This window comes from Pipistrellus kuhlii, unplaced genomic scaffold, assembly GCF_014108245.1.
Source record: "Pipistrellus kuhlii isolate mPipKuh1 unplaced genomic scaffold, mPipKuh1.p scaffold_m20_p_4, whole genome shotgun sequence".
Taxonomy (NCBI): Eukaryota; Metazoa; Chordata; class Mammalia; order Chiroptera; family Vespertilionidae; genus Pipistrellus; species Pipistrellus kuhlii.
In genome coordinates this window covers 91,783,593-91,809,532 of record NW_023425540.1, presented here as the reverse complement: position 1 = coordinate 91,809,532, position 25,940 = coordinate 91,783,593, and the positions used below count along the sequence as shown (strand labels likewise).

Sequence of the window (25,940 nt, the reverse complement as noted above, 5' to 3'; positions counted from 1 at the left end):
GGCCTGTGCAATCACCTTCATTAATTTATCTCTGGAACCGCAGCCCAGCACAGACACTCTGCGAGCAGAGGAACTCGGCTCACGTGACTACAGTCCTTCGGGGCGTTCATGCGTGTGAGAGTCAGTGAAGGAAGGTGGGGGAATCACAGCACTACTTAGAGGGGTTTTCTTAAACCCTCACTGCTCTTTGGGACGCTCCGGACAGGCAAATCCAGAGACAGAACGCAGAGCAGTGGGTGGCGGGGACCAGGGAGGGACTGCTTAATGGGGTAGTCCGTCCAGGGTGATGGGAATGTTCTGGAATTAGAGAGTGTTGGTCGCACAACACTGGGAATGGACTAAATGCCACTGAATTGTTCACTTTAAAGTGGCTAAAATGACAAGTTTATGTGACGTGTATTTTACCACAAAAAAAAGATTTCATCGCCATCATCTGTGGAGGCCGCCAGAGGCAGGGCCCCATAGTCCCAAAGGACATGGCCACACTTCAGACAACCCCCAGGGACCTCAGGCTGCTGAGCTGAAGGCCACGCAGAGGCCCGCAGGGCAGGGCAGGGAGCGCCATGAACAGCAGCCTTCCCCTCCCCCCACAGAAGCTGTGGTGTGAAGTGGCCGGGGGGCCAGATGCCTGGGTGCAGACCCGCTCAGTCCACACCCCCAGGACTGAAGGTTAAGCACTCGACTCAGTGAGTCTCAGTTTCCCCACCTGAGCTACAAGCGAGGGCAATGAGGTCCACTGTGGAGGTCACTTTACAAACAGGGACCAGGGCTCCCCCTGCCCACCCTCAGGGGCGGCCACGGCGTTACCTTGCCACCGAGGGTCCTCGCCCAGGATCTTCTCGATCATGGCCTGGCTGGCTAAGACCCCAGGCTGCAGATCGGGGATGCCATCCCCGCCGCCGAGCTGGCCGTTCTGCAAGGCTTCCTGGGCCTGCAGCTCCCTGCGACCAAACAACACACCGATTATGGCTCTGGAAGGTGAGAGTCACTTGGTTCTATCACTTTAAGGAGCCCCCACATGTGCCTGGAGAGGCTGGCGGCTGGAGGGGTCAGGACAGCATCCTGGGTCCCTCTGGCACACCCCTGTCCTGGGACAACAGTCTTGACCCAAATCCTAACAGCTCAGGAGCTGGGCTGTGCTTAGTGAGGACTCGCTCATCTCCCTCTCCCCCTAGTGAGCTCCGCGTTGCACCAGTCAGAGGGTTTACAATAAAATCAAAGCCCGGGAGAAGAGCCGCTTAGGGCGGTGACGCCGGCCACTCACCGGATGTCGCACACCGGGGGCCGCAGGTCCAGGGGGCCGTGGGCGAAGGCGCAGTGCAGCCCGTTCTTCACGCAGTGGCCGCGGGCGTCGGTCTCGTGGATGCAGGTGCCGGTCTTGTAGTAGCGCAGGTGGTACTTGCGCTCGGTGTCCCCGGTCGTCCGGTGCAGGTACGGGCACCTGGAGGCAGAGGGGTGACACAGCCGCTGGGCCTTAGGACCTGGGACAAGCCTCAGCGCCAACCTGCTCCCCTCTCCTCAGCACCCGGCAGCAGCTGGCCCTTCCCTCCTCCTCTCAGATACCTGCCCTCCCCGAAGGCTTACATCACCGGACAGACCACGGTCCCGAGGCACTCAGACCCCCACACGTCCCTCCGTTACACAGGGCAGCAACACACAAGGCCGAATTTCCCTGAAAACCATCCTTGGCAGTTTCCTGAACAAAGTCACTTCCAGGACTCAGCCACGTCACTCGTGTTTCCTGACAAGCGGTATCAAATGAAGAGTGATGGCCGCTCCCACCCCCATGCAGGCACTTGAGGGAGGGAGGGGAGGAGTGTGGGGAGAGGCATGGGAGCCGCCATGCCTGGAGGAGGAGGCTGCAGGGAGAAGGCCGGAGAGAAGCGAATGGGGATGGAGGGACAAGGGGGGCAGTCACACAGGCATGTGCCGCTGAGAGCCGCTCGCTCCCCGAGAGTCACACGCGGCTCCGAGCAGGGACCTGGCCTCAAGCTGCAGGGCGGCAGCCACAGCGGAAGCGGCTGAGAAAGATTCAGTCCCTGTGCACCATGGGAACGGAGCCTGCCTCGAGGCTGGTCCCCCAGACCAGGGCCTCAGCAGGAGGGGGAAGAGAAACACAAAGAATCCGAGTGGCAATGACCCCTCGAGCAGCCGGAGAGTCAAGGCAGGGCCAGTCACTACAAGTCCCCAATCCAAGGGCAGCGAGGCGTGGGAGAGGCCCACTCCCACCTGCTGTCTGGCAGGCTGTGGGCTTAGACTTGGATGCTGGGAGACCCCATGGGTACGGCTCCGCACGCAAAGCACAGATGGCTGGCGCTCTGTCACCTTACAGGACCCAAAAGTATTATAAATAACAGATGACTGAGTGACCATCCATTCTAAACCTTATCTTCCGAGGAAGCTATGGCTCAGAGTGTGGACAGCTCACCCCAGACCTCCCTGAGCACCTGGGTGGGCAGGGCATAAGGGAAGTCAGACACACGGGGCCAGGTGAGTCCCCGGGTCACAGGAGCCAGCCAGCAGAGGTCGGGTTAGAAGCCCGCTGTGAGCCCGGAACCGCGCCCGGAAGAGCGGGAGGAAGGACCTCCAGATACGTCTGTGCACGGCGACCGCAGCGGCACAGCTCACAGTGGCTCAGAGCTGGAAATGGCCCCAGTGCTCATCACTGATGAACAGACCAGCAGCATGGAGTCCATCCAGACCGCAGGACACGCCCCGGCATAAAAAGAATGAAGCACTGCCACACGCTGTGGGTGAAACCTATAAAACCTCGTGCTAAGTGAGAGATGCCAGACACATATCACGTATTCCACGTACAAGAGGTCCCTGGAGCAAACGCATCGGGACAGGAAACGGAGGCAGCTACCAAGGGCTGGAGGAGGGGCGAACGGGCGTGACCTTTCCCCGGGGACAGAATTTCTGTGTGCGGTGATGGAAAGAATTTAGAAATAGAGATAATGGTTGTCTAACCTTGTGAATGTAACGGATGCCGCTGAAGTGTACGTTTGAAAATGGCAAATACTGCCCTCGTCAGTTGGGCGTCGTCCCTGTACCAAGAGGTTGCCAGTCCTATTCCCAAAGGCACATGCCCAGGGTTGCAGGCTCAGTCCCTGGTAGGGGACCGTAGGAGGCTGCTGATTGATGTATCACTCTCACATCAATGTTTTTCTCTCTCCCTCTCTTTCTAAAAACCAATTAAAACTCTTTTAAAAAATAAATATTATCATATCACTATATATTAGTATGAAAAAGGAGATGTTGCCCTGGTTAGTTGGCTCAGTGGATAGAGCGTCAGCCTGGGGGCTGAAGGGTCCTGGGTTCAATTCCGGTCAAGGGCACATGCCCAGATTGCAGGCTCGATCCCCAGTGGGGGTATGCAAGAGGCAGATGATCAACGATTCTCTCTCATCGTTGATGTTTCTCTCTCTCTCTCTCCCTTCCTCTCTGAAATCAATTGGAATATTAAAAAAAAAGAAAAGAAAAAAATGTTATACATACAGACAGCACTCTCCATGCCCACAGAGAAGGTGACTGTTTCCTTTGTGTTCCCAACAAGGAGTTCCAAGAAACATTTTTGGGAGATAGAAGTGAAATGGCAAAATATTGGCATAATTACTATATCCTAATTGATACAGTAATTTACCCTCACCTAAAACCCATATTATAAAGTAATAGTTTACTATATATACACATATATGGTATATATATATATATTTTATATTTTTTCAAGCTCCTCTAAGCCCTTCCCCATGTCCTCACACAGCACTGCCATGTAACACAGTTTCTGGCACCAGGGCCTGAGGGTGTCACAGAGAACCCTCTGCCACGCCAGGGAACCTGATCCAGAACACAGGACCCCTCCCCGTTTACTCATACAGATTACTATCATTCATATATACCGTATTTTTCGGACCATAAGACGCACTTTTTTCCCCCCAGAAGTGGGGGGAAAAAGTCCCTGCGTCTTATGGTCCAAACATAGCCTACACATATACTTTTTAAAAAAAAGTTTTTTTACTTGCCCGGCTCTGTGTGGTCTCTGTGTGCTTGCCCGGCTCTAAAATGGTTCTAAATGCTGCTGTTTACTTTACAGGGTTGATTACATGTGTTTATGACTATGATGTTGGGTTTTAATGCACATAAAATATTTTAGGACACTATTTGTTTCAGAATCTTTTTTTCTTCATTTCCCTTCTCTAAAAACTGGTGCGTCTTATGGTCCGAAAAATACGGTGCATATATATATATATATATATATATATATATATATATATATATATATAAATAAAAGGCCAGCGACTGTAACACAGGAACAACCGGAATGGCTGGTTGCTGTGATGCCCACTGTGGCCAGTGAACTGGCTGATCAGGAATGGGGCTGGCCAGCCAAACACCCACCCCCAGCAAGCCTGTCCCACCACCATAGGCCTGTAGCACCTCCCCCCAGTTGGCTCCACCCCTGATTGCACCCCCACCCCAAAAGGGGGCGGGGCCAGACAGCCAACCTTCTGCAGCCCCTCCCCTTGCCAAACCCCACCCCAATTAGGGACAGGGTGGCTAGCCAGTCACCCATGGCCCCTCCCCAAGGCTGTTGGCCCGGGTCCGCACCCCCTACTCCATTTGGGGGCGGGGTCAGCTGGCCCACCACCCACAGGCCCTCCTCATGGCCGCCGACACCCCCAATTGGTCCTCCAACCCCAACCAGCCTGATTGAACAGGCCAGCCATCCTCCTGCCATCTCCTCCCGACAGGCCCAGTCCTGAGTGGGGCCAGGCTGGCCGGACCCCACCGGTGCACCAATTCGTGCTCTGGACCTCTAGTAATAAATAAAGAACTTGAATAAAGAGTCCAGGAATTCACAGAACAACAGACTAGGGAAATAAGGACTCACAAGACAGAAAAGGTAGTGGATCATGACCACTGAGAGGCACTGGGCATGGAAAGCCCCGCTCCAGGGCTGCAGAGGAGCAGACACTGTTGCCGCAAGAAAGCCAGAGTGTAGTGACTTCTCTGGAGGGGCGCCTGGTGACGGGACGAGACGGCAGGTGCATTTACTCTCCCCGAATAACCCACTTCCAGAGACCTGCCCCAGAGACAGCTGGCAAAAAGAGAAAAAGACGTGCCCACCGCACGCTCACTGCTGGACTGTCTGTCATCCTCAGAGGCCGCAAAAACCAAAGTCCTGGAATAAACTACAGGGATGGCAGTGCAGCTCTGAGGAAGGGGGGGGGGGGGCAGTATGGACAACGAGGAGGTATTGTGAGGGAAAAACATGAAGAAATGGGTGTTTATATCGGAAGATGGGGAACAAGAATACTATACATATGCTTATATAAAAGTTATGGAAGGAGGAGCAACTGTTTAATGGGGAGAGAATTTCAGTTTGGAGATGGAAAAGATCTGGAGATGGACGGTGATGATGGCAGCAATGTTTATGGACGTAATACCACTAAAGTGTACATTTAAAAAAGGTAAGATGGTAAATTTTACTGTGAAGTAAACAATTTAAGCTCTTAGGAAAGCCACCATTCTACAAAAGCAGTTCCAATCTTCAGACCTACCTATGCACGCACTCCAAGCCCAGCATAAGAGTCCACAGTCTGGGGCGAGGGGCACAGCGCACCAGAGCTGGAGCAGAGCTCACTCCGAGCAGCCAAGCAGCGCAGCAGAGGCTCCCGATCTCCCTGATGTTAAACCCATTTCATTTGTTCCCTAGCGGCCCCTCAGGGCAGCTCTGCCCATCGTTTGTTTCTTCTCCAGTACCATTGCCATGGCAACCAGAGTCAGGCCAGGGCCTCTTGTTCCCCAGCACTGAGCATCAAGTACACACTACTATTTCACCCAGAGCATGTCACCTCCTTCATGAATAAAAACATGAACTGACCTTAAAATACGGAGAACATTTACCAAGAAGGAATTGGCTTCACCTTAAGAACATTCAAGCGGTCAAAGGAAAACCTCAGAGAATACCCAGTGACAAAGCCAGGCCCCCCCCCGGGGCTCGGGAAGAGACCCCAAGGGACAGCCTGACACCACTGCAGACTCCTCCTGCACAGGAGGGCATCTATCCATCCCAGGACGACAGCCAGCCTCGTAGCACTTGCCAAATTCAGGGTGGCATCCGTGGTTCTCAAACTTGCCCACAACAATTAGTGACCTGAATAGCGTAATTAAAACAGGGCTCTGTGATGGCATGGTGTAGGGGCACGTGGTGCGGTGCATGCCAGACGCCGGACGTAGCTCCACACAGTGCTGTGGAACCACTGAACCAGGATGGGAGGGACACAAGGTTGTCCCTACCCCAGCCCTGGCCTAGCAGCTCAGTTGTTTAGAGTGGCAGTCCAACATGCTAAGGCAGTGAGTTTGATCCCTGGTCAGGGCACATATAAGAGTCAACCAATAGCCGAAACCAGTTTGGCTCAGTGGATAGAGCGTCGGCCTACGGACTGAAAGGTCCCAGGTTTGATTCTGGTCAAGGGCGTGTATCTTGGTTGCGGGCACACCCCCAGTAGGGGATGTGCAAGAGGCAGCTGATCGATGATTCTCTCTCATCGATGTTTCTAACTCTCTATCCCTCTCTCTTCCTCTCTGTAAAAAATAAATAAAAAGATATTAAAAAAAAAGTCAACCAATGAATGCATAAATAAGTGGGACAACAACAACAACAGATTGCCCTATCCCTAAGGCTCCAGGAGAGCCTGACATTGTCCCTTTCTCACCTGAAACAAAGCTGGACCCACCAAACTCAAACCTACTGCACACCAAGGTCAGTCCGTGTGTGTGAGGCCAAGCCACCAAACTCAATCCACTGTGCACCAGCCTGGGCCTCGCCACAGCTCCCACGCTGGGAAATGGGCCGGAATCCCCGGGAGGGCAAGTTCCCAGGCGATGCTGCTGCTGCTGGTCTAGGGGCTGGTCCAGGAGACACATTGGGCTGAGAATAACAAGCAAGATGACCCCTCTACGTCCTCGAAGCTCTGGCACAGGGGGGAGAGCAGAACCCAGCACAGAAATGACTGAGGTCAAGGGGAACAGAATGAAGCAACCAATAGGGGCTTGGGAAATGAGCAATGGCTGAAAGACCTGTGTGCGGCATACAACTGGGGGGCAGGGACAGAGGTCCGGGGTCAAGATGGGGGATGGTGAAAGGGTGAGGCTTATAGGGAGAAGCTTATGTGTCCCTCTTTTTAAAAAAAATATATTTTATTGATTTTTAACAGAGAGAAAGGGAGAGAGATAGAGAGCTAGAAACGTTGATGAGAGAGAAACATCGACCAGCTGCCTCTTGCACACCCCCTACCGGGGATGTGCCCGCAACCAAGGAACATGCCCTTGACCGGAATCGAACCTGGGACCTTTCAGTCCGCAGACCGACGTTCTACCACTGAGCCAAACCTGCTTCGGCTAATGTGTCCCTCTTACTGCCTCTCCTCTCAGACCCTGGAAATGGGGGTTTGCCAGACCCCATGTTGACCACATCCATCGGTTCATCCCTGGGCCCTGTGGCCTCTGGCTTCCAAGGGCTGCCCCGAACTCCTGAGCCGGGACAGTGACCCCTCCTTAGTCCCTAAGGAGGAGCATCAGCTCCTCTCTCTCCCAAGGACAGAAACAGCTCTCCACCGGCCTCCACGGGACCCCTGACCTCCCAGGCCAGGCATCTCATCCTGGTCGCCAGCACTGTAAAAGGAACTGAGTGCAGTCAGTCAGTGCTTTTAACACTTTTATGGGTCTCTTACAGATCCAACTCAGTCACCTAATTGCAATCCTATTAAGCTGGTTAGTTTGTAACCAAAACGGTGTGTTTTCACCCTGGCCCACAAGCTCAGTGGTTAGAGCATCGGCCTGAGCACAGAAGGGTTGCAGGTTCATTCCTGATCCCGGTCAAGAGTGTGAAGAGGCAACCAATCAATGTGTCTCTCTCACAGGGACATTTGTCTCTCCCTCACTTCCTCCCCTCCCTTCCACTCTCTGAAAATCATTGAGAAAATATCCTGGGGTGAAGATTACAAAAAAAAAGTGTGTGTATTTTTTTAGTCTATAGATAGCCCCTATTGAATATTATGCTCTAATATTCTACACCTGCCCGTGGCTTTCACCTTACCACCAAAGCACAAGCAGAATGCACACATAAAATGTTTAAACAACCAGTTTATAACCACCCTGGAGTGAACAAACTTCCATCTAAGCCTCAGGTACTAAGACACTCAACTTTTAAAAATTAAACATTGCAAAAGTATCTTTCAACAAAAGGTCAGACTATACACAAGTATGATACAACAGAGATACCAGATCCTCGGATATGTAGAGAGGCTTCTTTAGATTAAAAAAAAAAAAAAAAAGCTACACCAGGATTCACAAGGGAGAGCCCACTGAATCACACATCATCTGGGAGGCCTGCGCCCCCAGCTGCCCAAAGTGCAGTGAGTGGGGAGGTATCTATGGCAAGAAATGGCAGGGAGCCCCACAAAGAATAAGGCAGATCTCTAGTATCAACCTGTGAAGTTACTCCACAAAATGAGCAGGCCCATCTTTATATATAAAAGGCTAATATGCAAAGTGTCCTCTCAGAAGTTGGACGGGGAGACTGGAAGTTCGATTGCTCGCTATGATGTGCACTGACCACCAGGGGGTGGTACAGAGCGAAGGAAGGCCCTGACCACTGGCCAGGCCTAGGGACGCTACCTATGCACGAATTTCGTGCACCAGGCCTCTAGTTCCTTATTAAAACAACAAAACTTGTAACTGTGAGGGTCAGGGACAGCCTGTGTAGGGCAGGAGGAGGGTTAACAGAGAAAAAAATTTTACTTAGTACACATACAGTTGGAAACTGCCTGAATTGTTTTCCAATAAAAACATTCTTCTGGAGGAGCCACTCAGCCCCTGGGGAGGGCTTTTTCTTTTAAATGTCAGAACCCACATCTGTACATGCCTGACCGGCACTGAGAACTCCGCACACGCAGTGTCCTGTAGCCAGAGGTGCCAACCAGTCCTGGTGGTTGGTACGAAAACCAAGACGGAGGCTGACAACTCTTTCCCCGTGGGGAGCAGCAGCGGAGCAGCAGGGCAGCAGGGGGTCTGGGGCCGTCCAGCCCGGTGCCTCTCTCAGGGCAGCAGGGGGCCCGGGGCCGTCCAGCCCGGCGCCTCTCTCAGGGCAGCAGGGGGCCCAGGGCCGTCCAGCCCGGTGCCTCTCTCAGGGCAGCAGGGGGCCCGGGGCCGTCCAGCCCGGTGCCTCTCAGGGCAGTTCCCAATACGTGGCTGGACCCACGGAAACTCCCGGACAAAAGCGGCTTTCCTGGAAGACGGCCTAGGAAATACCTGAGGTGGGTCCGAACAGGTGGGAGCGCCGACCCCGCGGAGCGGGGCGACCCCGGAAGCGGTTTCTGCTCGGCCAGCTCCGTCCCAGATCGCAGGGAGCCACACCGGGCAGACCCAGGCGGGCCCTCCGCGCCGGGAGAAGGTTCCCACGGGGGCGGGGCGCGGCGCGGAGCACGTGATCCGGACGGCCAATCGCGGCCCGCGCCGGGCGAGGGGCGTGTCCGCAGAACAAAGGGCGGAGGGAAAGGAGGACCGTGGGACCCTCCCTGTCAAAGGGCGTACGCTCGCCCGCCGAGGACAGGGCGTGGCAGCGGGGCCGTGGAGAAGATCACAGATGGAGGGGTGAGGTAGGTAAGAGGGTGACTGCCTGCCAAGGAAAGGGGGTGACAGCGAGAGACCACCCAGAGGTGACAGGGAGAATGCCTGTGGAGGGGAGGGTGTGACCGCAGAGGAGACAGACCGTCTGTCAATGAAAGGAAGTGACAACAGGAGAAGGGGTCATCAGAGGAGAGGTGAGAACAAGAGGAAGGGTAACTGTCAAAGAAGAGGGGATGACAGTAGCAGGTGCCCATGGAGAGGGATTGGAGGAAGGGGGCTTCCAGGAGGTGACAGCGGGAGTGGGGGTAACATCTGGGCTCCTTGGAGGTGGGGTGATAGAGGGGGAGTGTGACTGCCCACCAAGGAAGAAGAGTGACAGTGGGGGTGTGACAGCCAGGGAGGGGCCACTGGAGGAGGGCGATGGCAGGTGTGTCAACCCTCCTGCAGTCCCATCCCTTCCTGCCCTGGCTCAGCCCCCTGACAGAAGGGTTGGCTGGAGGTTCCTTGTTCTTTGATACACAGTCATGTTTTAAAATAATAGGTTAACAGTGCAAATGCTCAAAAGAGAAATCTCAAGAACCAATGAACTGAAATAAAAAGGAAACAGAAACTACCTGTCCTTGCTCTGAAAGGCAGTATCTATTTACAAATCCTTTGTGAACCAGACTATGTAATTTGACAGGACAAACTCCGGGGTATTCCATTTGTAGGTGATAGGAAAGTCCCTTTCCCAGAGAATGAGCGAAATGGGCAGTAACTGCCAAGGAGAGAGCCCCTGGGGAGATGACTGGCTGTCACACTCATCCTAAGGAGCTGAGGCAAGTCATCACACGTGCTCAACAGCAGTTACAAACATCTGTAATGAGACACATGTGACTTTCTTTCTGTGCATAGATGAACACAGGATGTATCCAAAACAGAAAATGTCAAACGAGTACCTTGGTTTCTCAATGATAACCTGGTTAGACTACACTAATATTTTTATTTCAATAATATTTTACATTTTTATAATAAACAACTGCATATCACTTGATTACTATGTGAGCCCAGCTTAAAATGACCAGCTGCAGGTAGGGGTTCACTGCAGAACTCTCATAAGACGTGGACCCCATCCCCAGCAGTGGGGCTGAATCAACACCAAGACATCCAGACTCTGGACCCAAGACAGCTGTTAAAATATGCTTTCTTTTCCTGTATTAAAAGCATCACCAATAAATACTGCTGCTTAATCCCGATATTGGACTCTGAGATGGGGTCAGACATGCCAGGAGACTGGATCCCCAAACCAGGGGTAAGCAGCAGGGCGACTCAGGACCAAGCTCCAGAGGTGACGGACATGACCACGGGAATTGGGGGACCTGATATATCTCTCTTCTGAAGAGTCATCTGCAGAAAACATGGGCTCAAGAAGCATATAAAAAGATACTCTTCAAACGTCACAGAAGTATAGCAATCCTAACCACGGTGGAGCAGGCTACAGTATTTCAGCAGGCTTCAAGCAGCCTTCCCAACACTATGGAATGAGATGTTCAACTAAACACCGCTCAGTAACTGTAGAAAGCTTGCAAAAGAACCACAGATTAAAAATTGACTTCCTGGCCTAAGCATTTTGGAAAATGAAGGAAAACAGACTCACACCAGTCTGTGTGGAGGGCGAGTGAAAACTGTCTTAAAAAAGGAGCAAACCCACAGAGTCCTCTCCCTTCGGAGGATCAGGGGATGGAGCCTGAAGACCGCCCCACATCAGACCCCCTTCCAGACAGAAGCTGAACAAGCTGCTCTTCGCAGAGCATCCGAGGGCATGGTGATGCCACCCCATCTCCGGCTGGGAATGGAGGTCCCCGAGTCCCATCACACAGCCCACAGGAAAAAGCAAAACCCGCTGCCTACCCAGCTGTCTGTGAATATACAAACTGACTGCTCTTTTCCCGTTTTCCCATTCCGTACACAGGGTGGGGCAAAAGTGGGCAGTCGTTCATAATACAAGAATAATCTCCATTACTCCATGTACTCACAACTATAAACTCGGTGTTCATAACACCATCAGGAAACTTGTAAAAAAAAAAAAAAAAAAAAAAAAAAAAGTCAACCCAAACAAAACCTCAAGTTCCTAAACTTTAAACGTGCTGCATAAATGACAGCCTGCAAATAAAATTGCTTTTAAAAAACTAAACATGTAAACCGTAAAATAGGTAACCTTCCAGATATATTGCTACAAAATCAGTCCTACACCTAAAAGCTGCACCTCATTTGGAGCTGGTTCTAATGCAAGACATTTGGAGAACTGCGGCAATCAGAAGTGGGAAGTGACGCACATTCGGTTTGAATCATGCAAGGTTTATTCCTGAGACACACACAGTTCTTCCCACACTGGCCTAAAGATAGGAATGCTCCCCCCTTTTATCCCTCCCCCTCCCCCAGTCCTGGCCATAGGATAAACTTCAGAGAAAAGAAAGGACCCCTGTACAGGCAGGGTCTGCTCCACCCCTGCAGGGCCAAGTCAAGGGGCAGAGCAGCAGGTGCTGCCCCTGAAGGCCACCCCCCCCCACACACACACACACACACGCACGCACACGCGCACACTCACTCGTCGCCGTCGGGGCACACGCCGCTGGCCTCGTCGTACTTGGAGCAGTACACGTCCGGGCTGTAGTTGAAGGTGCCGTCGCGCCTGCGGAGCGGTCTGCGCCGACGCTGATTTAGGAAATGCCAATGGAAACAGGTAAATGGCCTGTGCTGGGCGCACTTGTGCTGCACAAACAGGGCGCACTGCTCTGTCCTAAACTCCTTTAGATACCTAAAAAGACAAACAGTGTTGCGGGTCGCTTCCGCCGCTGCTGCCACCGCCACAGGCAGCCGGAGGGAGGCTTGTGGGTTTGGGCGGGGGCAAGGGTTGTTGGCCTGACCCATGGGCCAAGGCAGCACGACCCCAGGGGCGACCCTCCCACCCCCCATTTCGAGCCCAGATGGCCCCCAGACAGCCGCCCTTCCCCACCGTGAGCCCGAGCGCGTGTCCCGGATCTCAGGCGCCCGCCCCCGGGGCCCATGCACAGCCCCCCATCCGGCCACAGGCGCCACAGACACCGCGGCTCCCGGCGCGCCCCGGCCCCCGCGCCCCGATGCCATCTCCGACCTCAGAGCAGCCCCCGCCATCCCGGGCCCCAGGATGACTGCCCCCGCCCCCCTCGATCCCAGCGCGGGCGCATTTCTCCGACCCCAGACACGGTCCTCAACCCCAGGCATGGGGGTGCGCTGTGCCCTGGGGGCCCGTGCCTGGGACCCCCCCCCCCCAGGCCCGGGCCCCCCAGGCACAGCGCACCCCCAAGCCCCACGCACGGCCGCCGCTCGGAAGCCAGAGGACCCCAGACGGCCGCCCGCCGCCCCGGGGCCAGGAGCGCCTCCCAGACCTCAGATGCGACCCTCCGGACCCCCGTCCCCACCGCAGACCCGACTCCCCGCTTTCAGGCACGACGCCGGGACCCCAGGGGCGCCGGACCCCCAAGCCCCGGTGACACCTCCGACCCCGGGCAGAGGCAGCCGCGGTCCGGACGACCGCCCTCCCCGCCCAGGAGCAGCCGCCCATCCGGGGTCCCGGGCGCCTTCTCCGCGCCCCTCCTCCCCGGCCGCAGGTTCTGCTCCCCGGACCTCCGAATCGAGGCGCGCGGACCCCGGGTCCCGGACCCCGGGCGTTCCCCAGCCACCGAGCCCCGGCGCCGCCCGGACCCCGGGCGCCGACTCCGACCTCAGGCAGCGGCAGCCCGAGCCGGAGGGCGATCCGCCCGCCCGGAGTCCCCGCGCCGCTCACTCGGGCGGCGGCCGGGCGAGGCGGGGACGGGAGGGCGCGGGGGGCGGCGGCGGGGGCGGCGCCGGGCCCCAGGCCGCGCCGGGCGGCGGCTCCCAGGCCCGGGCCCCGGGGGCACCGCCAGGCGCGCACAGGGCGGCTCCCGGCCCGCTCCCGGCCCCCGCGGCGGCCCCGCACTGACCTGTAGTGGGTCGGCTTCTCCGTCTGCGGGGGGGACCCGCTCAGCGCCGCCGCCGCCGCTTTCGAAACAGACGGCATTTTCAGTCAAAACAATGCAGCGCGCATGCGCCGCGCGGCCCGCCCCCGCCCCTCGGCCCGGCCCCCGCGGAGCCCCCGGCCCGGCCGCGGCCACGCCCCCGGCCCCGGGCTGCCGCCGGCCGGCGCCTCCCGGGCGGGGCGGCTAAGCTCTCCGGTGACTCTCGTGCGCCCCAGACCAGGCCCCGCCGGGGACACACCCCGGACATCGCCGCTACCACTCCCGCATCCTCCGTGCAGAGCGGCGCCCCCGCCCCGCGGCGCCCGCGGTCCAGCTGCACGCCCGTCCTGCAGGCTTTTAGCTCTCCTCCTGCCGGCTGCTGCCCTGAGCATCTGCTCAACCTGGGCGCCCAGGCGCTGGAACCAACAAGTCCTTAGGATTAAGACGCCTACATGGGCTGCTCAGCCATACTTCACTCATTCACTGCCTCTGAGCCCATGCTGGGTGCTGAGGCTGAGAGAATGGGTGGGTCCCATTGCTTAGGGCTGCATGGGGAGGGATGAGGATAGGGCATGTTGTTCGTGGGCAAGGAGTTTCTTTTTGTTTTTACCGAGAGTAAGGGAGAGGGATAGGGAGTTAGAAACATCAATGAGAGAAACATTGATCAGCTGCCTCCTGCACACCCGTCACTGGGGATGTGCCCACAACCAAGGCACGTGCCCTTGACCGGAATCGAACCTGGGACCCTCCAGTCCGCAAGCCAACGCTCCATCCACTGAATGGAGTTTCTTTTAGGGAGTTGGAACATGTCCTAAATTAGATTTTGGTGATGGGTGCCCCCTGTGAATATACTAAATATCTTTAATAGTATATTTAAATGGGTGAGTGAAGCTGATTTTTAAAGAAGAATCCAAAAGACTCATCGACATCAACAGGGTGGAAACTCAGGGAAGCAGGCAGCAGCTGCCCCAGCTCAGCTGGCCCTGGAGTAAGAACCAGGGCGTGCATTTCAGACACAACCCAGGCCCAGAGTGTATTATTCTGTAAATTTGTGGCATAAGATACATTTTTTAAAATGTTCAACTTCTCGCCAGGCAGGCGTGGCTCAGTGGTTGAGCATCGATCTATGAACCAAGAGGTTACAGTTCAATTCCTGGTCAGGACAGATGCCTGAGTTGTGGGCATACAGGAGGCAGCAGATCAATGATTCTCTTTCATTATTCATATTTGTCTCTCTCTCCTTTCCTCTCTGAAATTAATAAAAACATTATTAAAAAATAAAAAATAGCCGGGACTGGTTTGGCTCAGTGGATAGAGCCTCGGCCTGCGGACTGAAAGGTCCCAGGTTCGATTCCGGTCAAGGGCATGTACTGTGGTTGCGGGCACATCCCCAGTAGGGGGTGTGCAAGAGGCAGCTGATCGATGATTCTCTCTCATCGATGTTTCTAACTCTCTATCCCTCTCTCTTCCTCTCTATAAAAAATCAATAAAATATATTTTAAAAAAATAAAATGTTCAACATCTCTAATAATTAACAAAATGCAAATGAAAGCAAGGCAAGTGCCTGGAGTGGGCTGAACTGCATTCTGCAATGTTGGTGGCCTGCAACAAGCAAGCTGAAGCACAGCTGGGAGGACAAACATGTGAACTTCACAGAAAATAAGGTTCCACTTCTAGGAACTGACCTAAAAATAAATCAGAGTCAGATAAAGATCATTATCAGTCACTCAGCAAAAGCTTGAGCGCGCCTGACAGAACAGTAGTTGTGACGTGGTTAAGTTCGAAGGCCATGCCATGATTCAACAATGGTCCTACTGACATGAGAAATGCTCCTATTTAGGTTAAAAACAAAGCAAGATATAACAGTTACATATAGTTGTTCTCAAGTATGTAAGTTATTTTTTGAACTACAAGTATTACAGTAAAATAAAAGCTGTCATTTGCTGGTGGGGTAAATGATTTTCTTTATATTCATTTTCCAAATGAATTACATTTACCTCTACAAACATTACATTTAAACCCAGAAAATGGCAAAAAACCAACGTATTTCCTAAGAAAATCAAGAAAGAGAATGAAGCAGAGGACAGGACTCATTAATTTGTTGGAGGTGGAATGAACAGATCTTGAAGGCTGCTAGTAAGTGGGGAAATAAAAAGTCTAGAATAATTTCAAGGTCCCTAGCTTGGAGGAATACATAACAAAGAAACAGGTTTGGGGAGAGATGAATTCCATTTTGCACCTAAACTATTTGAGAAAGCTATGAAGTCCAGTACTGATGTATAGAGAGCCACTTTTGAGCTCAAAACATGAAGTTGGGGCTCAGTTTAAAAATGAGTGGTTGGGCATCGTCCCATGCACTGAAAGGTTGCTGGTTTGATTCCGTCAGGGTACCAAGAAGAAAAATAAAAAAATCTGGGGATCTTGATTGTAGAGGCGGAAGTAAAGGTGCCTTCTGTTCCTTCTTACCCATGAGGCATCTTCCTTGAAGAAACCAGAGAATTGTGCAAGGTTGTAAAGACCCTCTGTAATTTTTTGTGCTTCCAAAGACCTTTTTTATTTTTTAATGTTTTTATTGATTTCAGAGGAAGGGAAAAGTAGATAGAGACATCCATGAGAATCATAGATTGGCTGCCTCCTGCATGCCCCCTACTGGGCATATGCCCTGACGGGGAATTGAACCGTGACCTCTTGGCTCGTAGGTCCACACTCAACCAGAGTCATGCTGGCTGGGCCCGAAGACCATTCTTAAATGGCTGGGGTAGTACCTAGACATGTAAAATAACATTTCATTGAAAATTCAGAAGTATTTTACTTTTGGGGGGTTGGGGTTAAGGGAAATGCACAGCCAGAACCGTTCAGAATTGCTCAGCTGCTTGAAAGATGTGAGGCCATTTCGTTAATCTCCTCTTCCTTAAATTTTCTTTAAAACAATTTTCTCCTCCTTCTGTCCAACACTTTCTCATCTCATGAATCACTGCAACTGCTTCTGTTATAGCATGCTTACACTAGTCTCTCCCTCTCCAATCCTCATCGGGTGCTTATCTAGGGAAGCGAATGTGCCAAGCAGCCTGGAAAAAAGAAAAGCTATAGCCAGTGGGGGAAATAAGATGAGCATACTACAAAAATTAAATAATAAGAGGATTTTGCCGAAACCGGTTTGGCTCAGTGGATAGAGTGTTGGCCTGCGGACTGAAGAGTCCCAGGTTCCATTCCGGTCAAGGGCATGTACCTTGGTTGCGGGCACATCCCTGGTAGGGGCCGTGCAGGAGGCAGCTGGTCGATGTTTTTCTCTCATCGATGTTTCTAACTCTCTCTCCCTCTAAAAAATCAATAAAATATATTAAAAAAAAAAAAAAAAAAAAAAAAAAAAAAAAAAAAAAGGGCCAGGGCGAGGGGCAGATTGGGGTGGAGACAGCTGCCGGCTGCTTCCAGATTTTGTTGTTGTCATTAATCCTCACCCCAGGATATTTTTCCATTGACTTTTAGAGAGAGTGGAAAGGAGGGGAGAGACAAACACATCGATGAGAGAGAAACAAGGATTGGTTGCCTCCCGCACGCACGATGGCCAGGGCTGAGGATCAAGCCAGTAACCGAGGTACGTGTCCTTGACCAAAATCAAACCCGGGATCCTTCAGTCTGAGGGCTGATGCTCTCTCTATCCACTGAGCCAAAACTAGGACTCTCCATCTTAAAAAAAAAATGCACCCACTGCCCTAGCCAGTGTAGTTCAGCAGGTTGGAGTGCCATCCTGTAACCCAAAAGGTTGAGGGCTCAATTCCTGGTCAGGGCACATAACTAAGGTTGTGGGTTCAATCCCCAGTTAGGATACATACAAGAGGCAACTGGTCAATGTTTCTCTCTCCCCCCCTTCTTCTCTCTAAAATCAATAAACATATCCTCAGGTAAGGATTACAATGACAGAAAAAAAGCACATATTTGTATTGGTCCCACCTCCCTGACAAGCATAATTTACCAAGGTGCGCCAGACACTTAGAGAACTTGAGCAAAGGCCTTGTGAGAAGCCAATATACTGTCATGCAGCCAGTGTCTTTAAACATTCTGCAATTAACTTCAGCAGCATATACTAGTACATGCCAAGGTAAAACCTTTCACTAAAAACTTACGTAAATAAAATCTTCTTTTTATGCATCTTGTATTTCAGAATTAAGGATTCCTAAGTGGTACTTGAAAAACATAATTTAGATACCCCAAATATTATAATTTGTCAAAAGAAAAATTGATTAGTTTTATTCAGAAAGTTGTTGCCTTGATTAAAAAAAAAAAAGAAATAAAGAAAAAAGAAAAACCCACAAAGGAGCCCCGCCAGTGTGGCTCAGTAGTTGAGCTTCCACCCATGAGCCAAGAGGTCAACAGGATTGAGATCAAGGCACATGCCAGTGTATGGCTGGATCCCCAGTGCAGGAGGCAGCCAATCCATGATTCTCTCTCTCTCATCATTGATGTTTCTCTCTCTCTCCCTCTCTCTTCTTCTCTCTAAAATCAATTTAAAAAGAAGGAATTGAAAAAGGACTAAAAGGTTCCCTTTGTTTAATGAGATGCAAAAAGGGTGGGGGTTGGCTTAAATCCACATTAGCTAACTAAAATTTATAATCAATCTGTTAGTTTGTATAACATAATTTATACATACCACAGCACATTATAACATAAAAAAACTTAACTCTTCTGAATTATTCTGTCTCAGAAAGCAAAAGACCCGCAAACTAGATTACACTGGATTACAAGTGTCACCAGACTTGCTTTGGAAACATGTTGAAAATCACAAATCCAAAACCTTTTATATGGATCTAAAAAAAAGTCTTTCGTGCATATTCGTTGGGCATCAAAGTAACAGGCAAAGAATTGGGTCCAGTTTGCTGACATTCTGCTCTCTCCTTCCACGTGCGCCATCCAATTCCTTCTGTCTGGGGACACACATATCCACGACAGAAACTATCAAATGCGATGTCAAAACTAAGGGCCGTTGTCAGGCCACTCGCTGCCTGCCCCCGCGGGCGCCCCTTTAAGTTCTCGCTCCATAGGCAGCTGGAGGTCCAGGCTCCTCAGAAGGATCGCTGGGCTCCGGCTCCTCTTCTTCCAATATCTGTTTCAACCAGTGGTCCGTGCTGGTCTCCTCCCTAACGAAGCACCAAATGAGTAGAATCATGAGGGACAGGCTTATGGGCAGCACCCTCCACCAGGGTCGCTGCCCCTCCTTTCCCAGGGAATGCTCCACCGTCCAGTGCGTCGGGTTGGCTTTGCTGGTGGAAAACTGAATGGGGCGGTCAGGGTCGTCCTCTTCCTCGCCCTTGGCTGCGGACTGGGCCTGATCCCGGCCACCGGACGGCGAATGCAGGCTTCGGGAAGCCCAGCGCACGAGCCTAAGCGCCCGGACAGCCCTGGGGGGGGGGGGGGAGAGAAGAGAGCAGTGAGCTTGCCGCACGCTGTGCCTGTCCCCCGCCCCGCCGAGCCCGCACAGAGCTCACCCTGCCGCCGGCGCACACAGGACACTGCTCATCGCGACCTCAGCTCTGCAAGCGGCTCTGCGTCGCGCACCGCGCGCGTCACTTCCGTCGCGCGAAACCGGAAACCAGACGCAGTCCCAGGTCTCCGCTCACGACTACAGAACGTGGGACCATCAGCGCAACGGAAGTGACGCAAGTCTCTCGGCGGTCTCTTCCGTCGCAGGTCGGCCTCGACAAGCCGCGCGGGCATGCCGGGAAATATAGTTCTCTACCGGCCCGAAGAGTAGCTAGTCTGCGGCTACCTAACCTGCGATGTTGGGATTGAGGGCAGCCGACGGAGCAGGGTACTGGCGTCTTATTCCGACAAACTGGCCTCAGAGCGGGTTGCCCAGCGGGCAGGACCGCCCGAGATTGGCGCCCTGAGCCTGCATCCCTCGCGCTGTGCTGGCGCAGTCCCTGGACGCCTCTTCGCAGCCTTGCGACGCCCCAGTTTGCCCTCCTTGTGGGACTTGGAGTCACCGGAGTCATCTTGTTCCCTTTTAGGGTTCCCCACTAGGATCGAGTTCCGTGAGCACATAGCCTGTCCACCGGTTCCCCCCTGGCAGTGAGCAACCCTGTGCCCTGGGACCTCAGGCATCTAAACCCAAAGGTGCTCAGGTCCCCGGCCGGCCAAGCCGTTCTGCAGGACAAGCCTTGCCCAAGCGCAATGCTCGCCCTGCCGCAGGCCATGATTCCCTCACCCTATGCAGCAGGGCACACCCAGAGCTCTCAGGGAAAGCCATCTTGCACATGGACACATCTGCCTCTCCAGCCCAATGGAATCACGTGTGCACAGCGTGGCCCTAATCCTCTGAGGCTGCAGTGTGCTCCCGTGCACCTGGGGTCAGGCTGGGAGGATGTCCTGCGGGTGTCCCAGGGCTTCTGCTCTACTTGGTACCCCAGTTGGTTTCTTGGGAAAGCTGCTGGAGTATTCTGACCCTCTAGGCAAACTGGCCCTGGCTTTGTCCGAGTCATTCAGTCTGAAGACCACATAGGGAAGTACAAGCCTCATCACAGACTCTATGGGGATGTGTGTGTGGGAGGGGGGTAACTTAGTGACAAAAATCAGGTCACCTTGAGCTGTCTCCTTAGCTCAGCATCTTTGCCTCTGGAGCGCCCTTCACCTGCACCTTCTTTCTGGCAGAAGCACCAGACTCAGGACCAGTTTTGCACCCTCAGGAACTCTCCAGACATTAAAGCAAGGGTGGCAGGCTAGAGGTGTTGTGATATCAGCAACATCTGGGAATGTTCCGCACAGAACAGACCCAGAAAGCCTGGCTCCAGATGCTTGGCAGCAGCTCAGCTCCCAACCTAGGAGTTCAAAGTTGCTGTGTCAACAGAGGCATCTGTGTACCCAGATCCTCCTCATTGGACTCCATCCACCATTTCCACCCCAGAACCTCACCCAGAATCTCTGCCAAACCAAGTGGCCCATGGGGAATCCCAGGAGCACTCACTGTGGGTGGTAGGAGGAGAGGGCAGGGAGTGGGAGGATGGGCCAGAATCTCTCTGGAGGAGGTGGAGATCAAAGAGCCCTGGAGTTAGGAGTGGAGTTGCTGATTAGGCTGATGAGCCACCTGGTTGGAATGCTTTAGCCCAGTGGTCGGCAAACTCATTAGTCAACAGAGCCAAATATCAACAGTACAACGATTAAAATTTCTTTTGAGAACCGAAAACCGACTTCTGTGCATGGGCCACAAAGTTTCCATCGTACTGTTCGTGGTATTTTGTGGAAGAGCCACACTCAAGGGGCCAAAGAGCCGCATGTGGCTCGCGAGCCACAGTTTGCCGACAACTGCTTTAGGACATCAGGGCAGAAGTTGCTCTGGGACTGCAGAGTAGGGCTCAGCTGGGAGGCTAGGACAGGGGCTCACGCTTCACTCGGAGGGGCCAGTAAGCCAGTCTCAGTCTCCATGACTGCCCTGGATGGATAAAGGAAGGAAGACACCTTGCATGGGCGACTGAACCCCTCCAGCTTCTGTTCCATCAGCTGTAAAATGTCACGCCTCCTTAGCAGGCTGCTGCTAGGACTGCTTCTGGGGTGCCCTTGGTGGACCCCATGACAGCTGTTATGATTAATAACCGGGCAGCATAGAAATATCCTGTCCTGAGGCAGTGGAGGGCACTCTTACTGCCACTGGGTTCCTGGGGCACTCTGAGGCTAGGGTCTGGGATGAACATGACAAAGAATGAGCAAACCAGCAGTGCACTCGGAGGTCCCAGATCTGTCTCTTGCTTCAACGGTGTTTGGACAGAACAGAACCAGGGACGCCCTTCTTCCAGCCTCTGGCCACTCTCCTGGGTCTCATCCAGTCACCACCTGCAGAACCACCTCCAGGACCAGCCAACACACCGTTTTTTTCTACCTTCACTCCTTATTGCCAAACAACCATGAGCTCCCAAATTCGTCAGAATTATTCTACCCAGGTGGAGGCTGCAGTCAACCGCCTGGCCAGCCTGCCTCTGAGGATCGCCCACACCTGCCTCTCTCTGGTTTTCTGATTCGACCTTGATGATGTGGCTCTGGAGGGTGTGGGCCACCTTTTACACAAGTTGGAGAAGAAGCAATGAAGGCTCTGAGTCTAAGCATTTTAAAGTTGCAAAGCAAGCGTGGTGGCTGCAGAATCCTTCCCAGGATGACTGGGGCAAAACGCAGGACGCCATGGAAGCCGCCCCACCCTTGGAGAAGAGCCTGAAGCAGGCGCTTTTGGAGCTGCATGCCCTGGCTTCTACCCGTGCAGACCCTCAGCTCTGTGACTTCCTGGAGAGCCACTTCCTGGATGAGGAGGTGAAAGCGATCAAGAAGATGGGCGACCACATTACTAACCTCCGCAGACGGGCATCCCCCCAGGCTGGGCTGGGCGACTATCTCTTCCACAGGCTCATCCTCAGGCAGGACGAGGAGCCTTTGGAGCCCAGAGGCCTTTCAGAGGCTCCCCTGCATCCCCTGGTGTCTGGCTTTTACCTGAGTCTCTTCCTGAAACCACTAGCCATTCTTTTAACCGCCCTGGAGCCCTCTCCCATACATTGGACCAAATGAAACAGTAAAGCTTTTTGCAGCCAAAAAAAAAAAAAAAAAAAGAATGAGCAAACCCAAGTGTCTAAATGACCCCGTCCTTCGTCCCAAGCTCCTGCTGCCACTTGGTCTCTGTCGTGGGGAAAGGAGTCTGAAGAGGATGGCAGCCCTGGCCTCCACGGGGTGCCTGGTGCTCAGTGGGCCTCCTGTTGGACATAAACTGTCAGAGGACATCAGCAAAAGGCCAGGCCGCTCCCTGACTGTGGTGGCTCCACACGAAACACACCCTTTTGCAATCACCTCTGAACACAAGGACACAGCCCAAACCTCAGAGAGCACCAAACGCCCTGTTCTGGCTGAAGGAGGAAGGCTGTTCTTTACCAGCCATGTGGGAGTCTTGCCTCTTCTGTCCTCCTTTTGATAAGATATATTAAGACTAGAAGCCTGATGTACGAAATTTGTGCAAGAGTAGGTCTCCCTTCCCCCGGCTGCTTGGCACCGGCTTCCCTCTGGCACCCGGGACCTGGGCTTCCCACACAGCCCGGCTTCGTCTGGAAGGTCATCCAGAAGGATGTCGGTCTAATTAGCATATTACACTTTTATTATCGATATTATAGATGCTGTACCAGGGTGCTGGGTGGAGATGGGGGAAGAAATGGGGACATCTGTAATAGTGTCAAAAATAAAAATAAAGTAGCCCTAGCTGATTTGGCTCAGTCAATAGAGCATTAGCCTGCAGACTGAAGTCATGGGTTTGATTCTGGTCAAGGGCACATGCCTGGGTTATGGGCTTGATCCCCAGTAGGGGGCGTGCAGGAGGCAGCCAATCAATGATTCTCTCTCATCATTGATGTTTCTATCTCTCATTTCCTCTCCCTTTCTGTCTGAAATCAATACATATATTAAATAACTAAATAAAAGTAAAAACTTAAATAAGATAGGCAGTAGTGGGCCGAATGGTGTCCCTTGCAAATTCACATCCACCCAGAACCTTAGCACGTGGCCTTATTTGGAAACAGGGTCTTTGCAGGTGTAATTTGTTAAAATGAGGTCATCTGGGATAGGGCAAGCCCTAAACCCAATGACTGGTGTCCTTCTAAGAAGAGGAGACAGTTGGGGGGGGAGGGGGGACTGTAAGAGATAAACCGAAGGACTTGTATGGATAGAGTGTCGGCCTGCAGATGAAAGGTCCCAGGTTCGATTCTGGTCAAGGGCATGTGCCTTGGTTGCGGGCATATCCCCAGTGGGGGGTGTGCAAGAGGCAGCTGATCAATGACCCTCTCTCATCGATGTTTCTAACTCTCTATCTCTCTCCCTTCCTCTCTGTACAAAATCAATAAAATATATTTTTAAAAAAATTCAAAAGAAGGAGAAGAGACAAGACACTGAGCACACAGGGAGGGGAGGACAGGTAAAGAGCCAGAAGCCGAGGGATGCCCAGCATCGCCAGTGGCACCAGAAGCTCAGGGAAAGGCCGGAAGAGACTCTCCCCTGAGGCCTTCAAAGGGAGTGGCCCTGCTCACACCGTGGTTTGGGGTTTCTGGTCCCCAGAACGGTGAGAGACAACTTTTCTGTTGCTTTATGTCATCCGGCTGGTGGTCCTTTGTTAGGGCAGCCCCAGGAGCCAGAGAGGCGCCTGCTTCCTGACAGAGCAGAGCCTCACCCAGCGCCGGCCCGAACCCCTTCCTAATGCCCTTCTACCGAGACATCCATGCCCGCTGCACGCTCTCCTGGCGGCACGGAGCATAAACTCACCTTGTTCTAGCACAGGTGTGTTCCCGGGGGAGGGCAGTGGCAGCCCCACCTACTGTGGTGTACTTGACCCTTCGGTGGAGCGGGGCCCACAGTGGGCAAAGCCACAACCAGATGCATCGAGGGCCCTTTCCCCACTCCCACCCTCCAGCCCCCCTGCCCTGGCCCCAGCAAGCCCAGCCGAGCACTGGGTGGCAGGTACCTGGTACTGCCAGCCCTGCCTGCTCCTGGTCATGGTCCCCTCCCCTCCTCCCGGGGACATAAGCTAACACCTCAGCCTTCATTATCTCAAAGCACACAGAGGAACCTCCCAGGAGGCCTAATGCCCCACTAATGGGCAGGAGGGCTGCAGCCCTCGTGTGCCGGTGCCGGGAGTGACACCTCGCAGCGCCACTTGAGAGCTGGCATGCTGGAGCTATTGATTTTCCCGGGGAAGATCGATATGGGGTGCGCGGAGACGGGCAGGTCCCCCGCCTTTGGAAAGGCAGAGCCTTTCTCCTGGGGACCGAGGCCTGACAACAGGTGGGGGCTGGTGGGGACAGGATGGCACAGACCTGGCAAGGCCCAGCGCCGCCCCACACGGGAGGCTGGCTGGGAGCAGATGCGGGGACATATGCTTGGGCTCCGGGCCTGGCAGTCTGAGCGCGTGTTCCCCAGCCCCACTCCAGGCGGCCGGGGGCTTGGGACACCCATGCCACTTGGCCTGGCTGGCCACCCAACATGGGCTGGACATGTGTAGGAAACTGTGTCTCTCTGCCAATCCAGGGCCCTTCAAGGTGCTGTACCCCAACCCAGCCTCACCATAATGACAGCCAGAGTCCACCTGCCAGACCCCTGGGTCCATCATGCATCTGGCTCAGGGGCGAGGAAGGGGATACTTCTTTGACACCAACTGAGACCTTAGATCTGCTTCTTAAATCCTCTCCTACCTGCCCCCACTCTTAGACCCTCAGGCACCCTCAGGCACCGCCTTGTGGCTCCGTCACCGATTGCTGGCACCGGTACGGTCGTCCCCCTGCCTCGGGCCTCTCCTGTCCCGATGTCCTGCCCACGCGCACTGCCCAGGTCCTCATCCCAAACACCTCTGTGCTCTGGTCCCCTGCCCCGCTCCAGAAGTCTGTGTCTTAGACCGGGTTCCCTCCCTGGTCTCTGCCAGCGGAGAAAAGCACTGGGGTGATGCCGGCAGAGAACGGGGTCCGGCTGTCTGTCCACGGCATTCCCATGGTTGGTGCGAGCAGACCCAAAGCCCCTGCCCTGACTCCTCTGGGCGGGGCCTGAGCCAGAGGCCAGGATGGGCACGGAGCCCCGTGGGGGCGAAGCAGCCGCTCGGAGGAAGAAGCAGGCTCAGGCAGATCACCATGGGCCTCCTCCCCACGAGAGCCCCGACCCCAGATCCGGTTCATGACAGCAAAGAGTGAGCGGCTGGGCTCCCCCGGGGCAGGGAGGAAGGTCCAGGCTCGCAGCAGGGCCATGAGGTCCTGCAGCCGCCCAGCCGCTCTGTCCAGCCGAGGCCTCCAGCCGGGAGTTCCTTTTTGCTGCTGAAACAAAGGAGCACCAGCCGAGCTTATGACCGGGCCCCGGGAATGGGTTTCCCTGGCCGGAAAGCAAGGGCTGCAGGGCTGCGCTGCAGAAGATCCAGCGGAGAAGCAGTTTCTGTTTTCTTTTAAAAAAAATATATTATATTGATTTTTTTACAGAGAGGAAGGGAGAGGGATAAAGAGCTAGAAACATTGATGAGAGAGAATCATCGATCAGCTGTCTCCTGCACACCCCCTACTGGGGATGTGCCTGCCACCAAGGTACATGCCCCTGACCGGAATCGAACCTGGGACCCTTCAGTCCGCAGGCCGATGCTCTATCCACTGAGCCAAACCGGTTTCGGCTCCTTTCGCTTTCCATTCTAGAGGCCTCGCCATTCCTTGGCCCGTGGCAAACTTCCGCCTTCAAAGCCAGCAGTGACTGCTTCTGTGGTCACCTCTCCTTCTCTCATGCTGGCCCTCTGGCCTCCCTTTCATAGGGACCCAGGATCACCTCCTAGTC

General features: G+C 53.8%; 2 protein-coding genes and 1 pseudogene across 10 annotated transcripts in view; 1 reads left to right on the top strand and 2 right to left on the bottom strand.

The window, feature by feature from the left end:
* The window catches only part of UNKL (unk like zinc finger), a 48,055-nt gene extending 34,280 nt beyond the window's left edge, over positions 1 to 13,775 (bottom strand). For 3 of the 8 annotated variants that reach the window (XM_036410960.2, XM_036410962.2, XM_036410963.2), the window contains exons 1-4: positions 13,617 to 13,768; positions 12,221 to 12,430; positions 1,265 to 1,441; positions 808 to 941 (exon numbers count right to left, since the gene is read on the bottom strand). In XM_036410960.2, coding sequence (XP_036266853.1) covers positions 808 to 941; positions 1,265 to 1,441; positions 12,221 to 12,430; positions 13,617 to 13,693 — 598 coding nt within the window. In that variant the 5' untranslated portion in view covers positions 13,694 to 13,768. Of the gene's footprint in view, positions 1 to 807; positions 942 to 1,264; positions 1,442 to 9,315; positions 9,423 to 12,220; positions 12,431 to 13,616 lie in introns of those variants that run through there. The other 5 variants (XM_036410967.2, XM_036410965.2, XM_045571475.1 and 2 more) reach the window with 5 other exon arrangements.
* Positions 2,413 to 19,258, bottom strand: CUNH16orf91 (chromosome unknown C16orf91 homolog). 2 transcript variants are annotated; one of them, XR_004983137.2, is made up of 3 exons: positions 19,115 to 19,258; positions 18,531 to 19,027; positions 2,413 to 2,423 (listed from the first exon to the last, which is right to left on the bottom strand). XR_004983137.2 is itself a non-coding variant. In XM_036410980.2 (2 exons), the coding sequence occupies exons 1-2, from the start codon at positions 19,144 to 19,146 to the stop codon at positions 18,652 to 18,654; spliced, it is 408 nt and encodes a 135-aa protein (XP_036266873.1). In that variant the 5' UTR covers positions 19,147 to 19,258; the 3' UTR covers positions 18,163 to 18,651. The 2 variants fall into 2 exon arrangements, 1 of the variants encoding a protein (XP_036266873.1); XM_036410980.2 differs by lacking the exon at positions 2,413 to 2,423 and having other exon boundaries at positions 18,163 to 19,027.
* A 2,081-nt stretch (positions 19,259 to 21,339) lies between these two features.
* Positions 21,340 to 25,178, top strand: LOC118703711 (annotated as a pseudogene).
* The last annotated feature ends 762 nt before the right edge of the window (positions 25,179 to 25,940 follow it).

Coding starts and splice junctions, on each gene's coding strand:
- CUNH16orf91 (XM_036410980.2), bottom strand. CDS start 19,146: ATGAGCAGTGTCCTGTGTGCGCCGGCGGCAGG. Junction 19,028..19,114: donor CTGTGTGCGCCGGCGGCAGG/GTGAGCTCTGTG, acceptor CCCCCCCCCCAG/GGCTGTCCGGGCGCTTAGGC.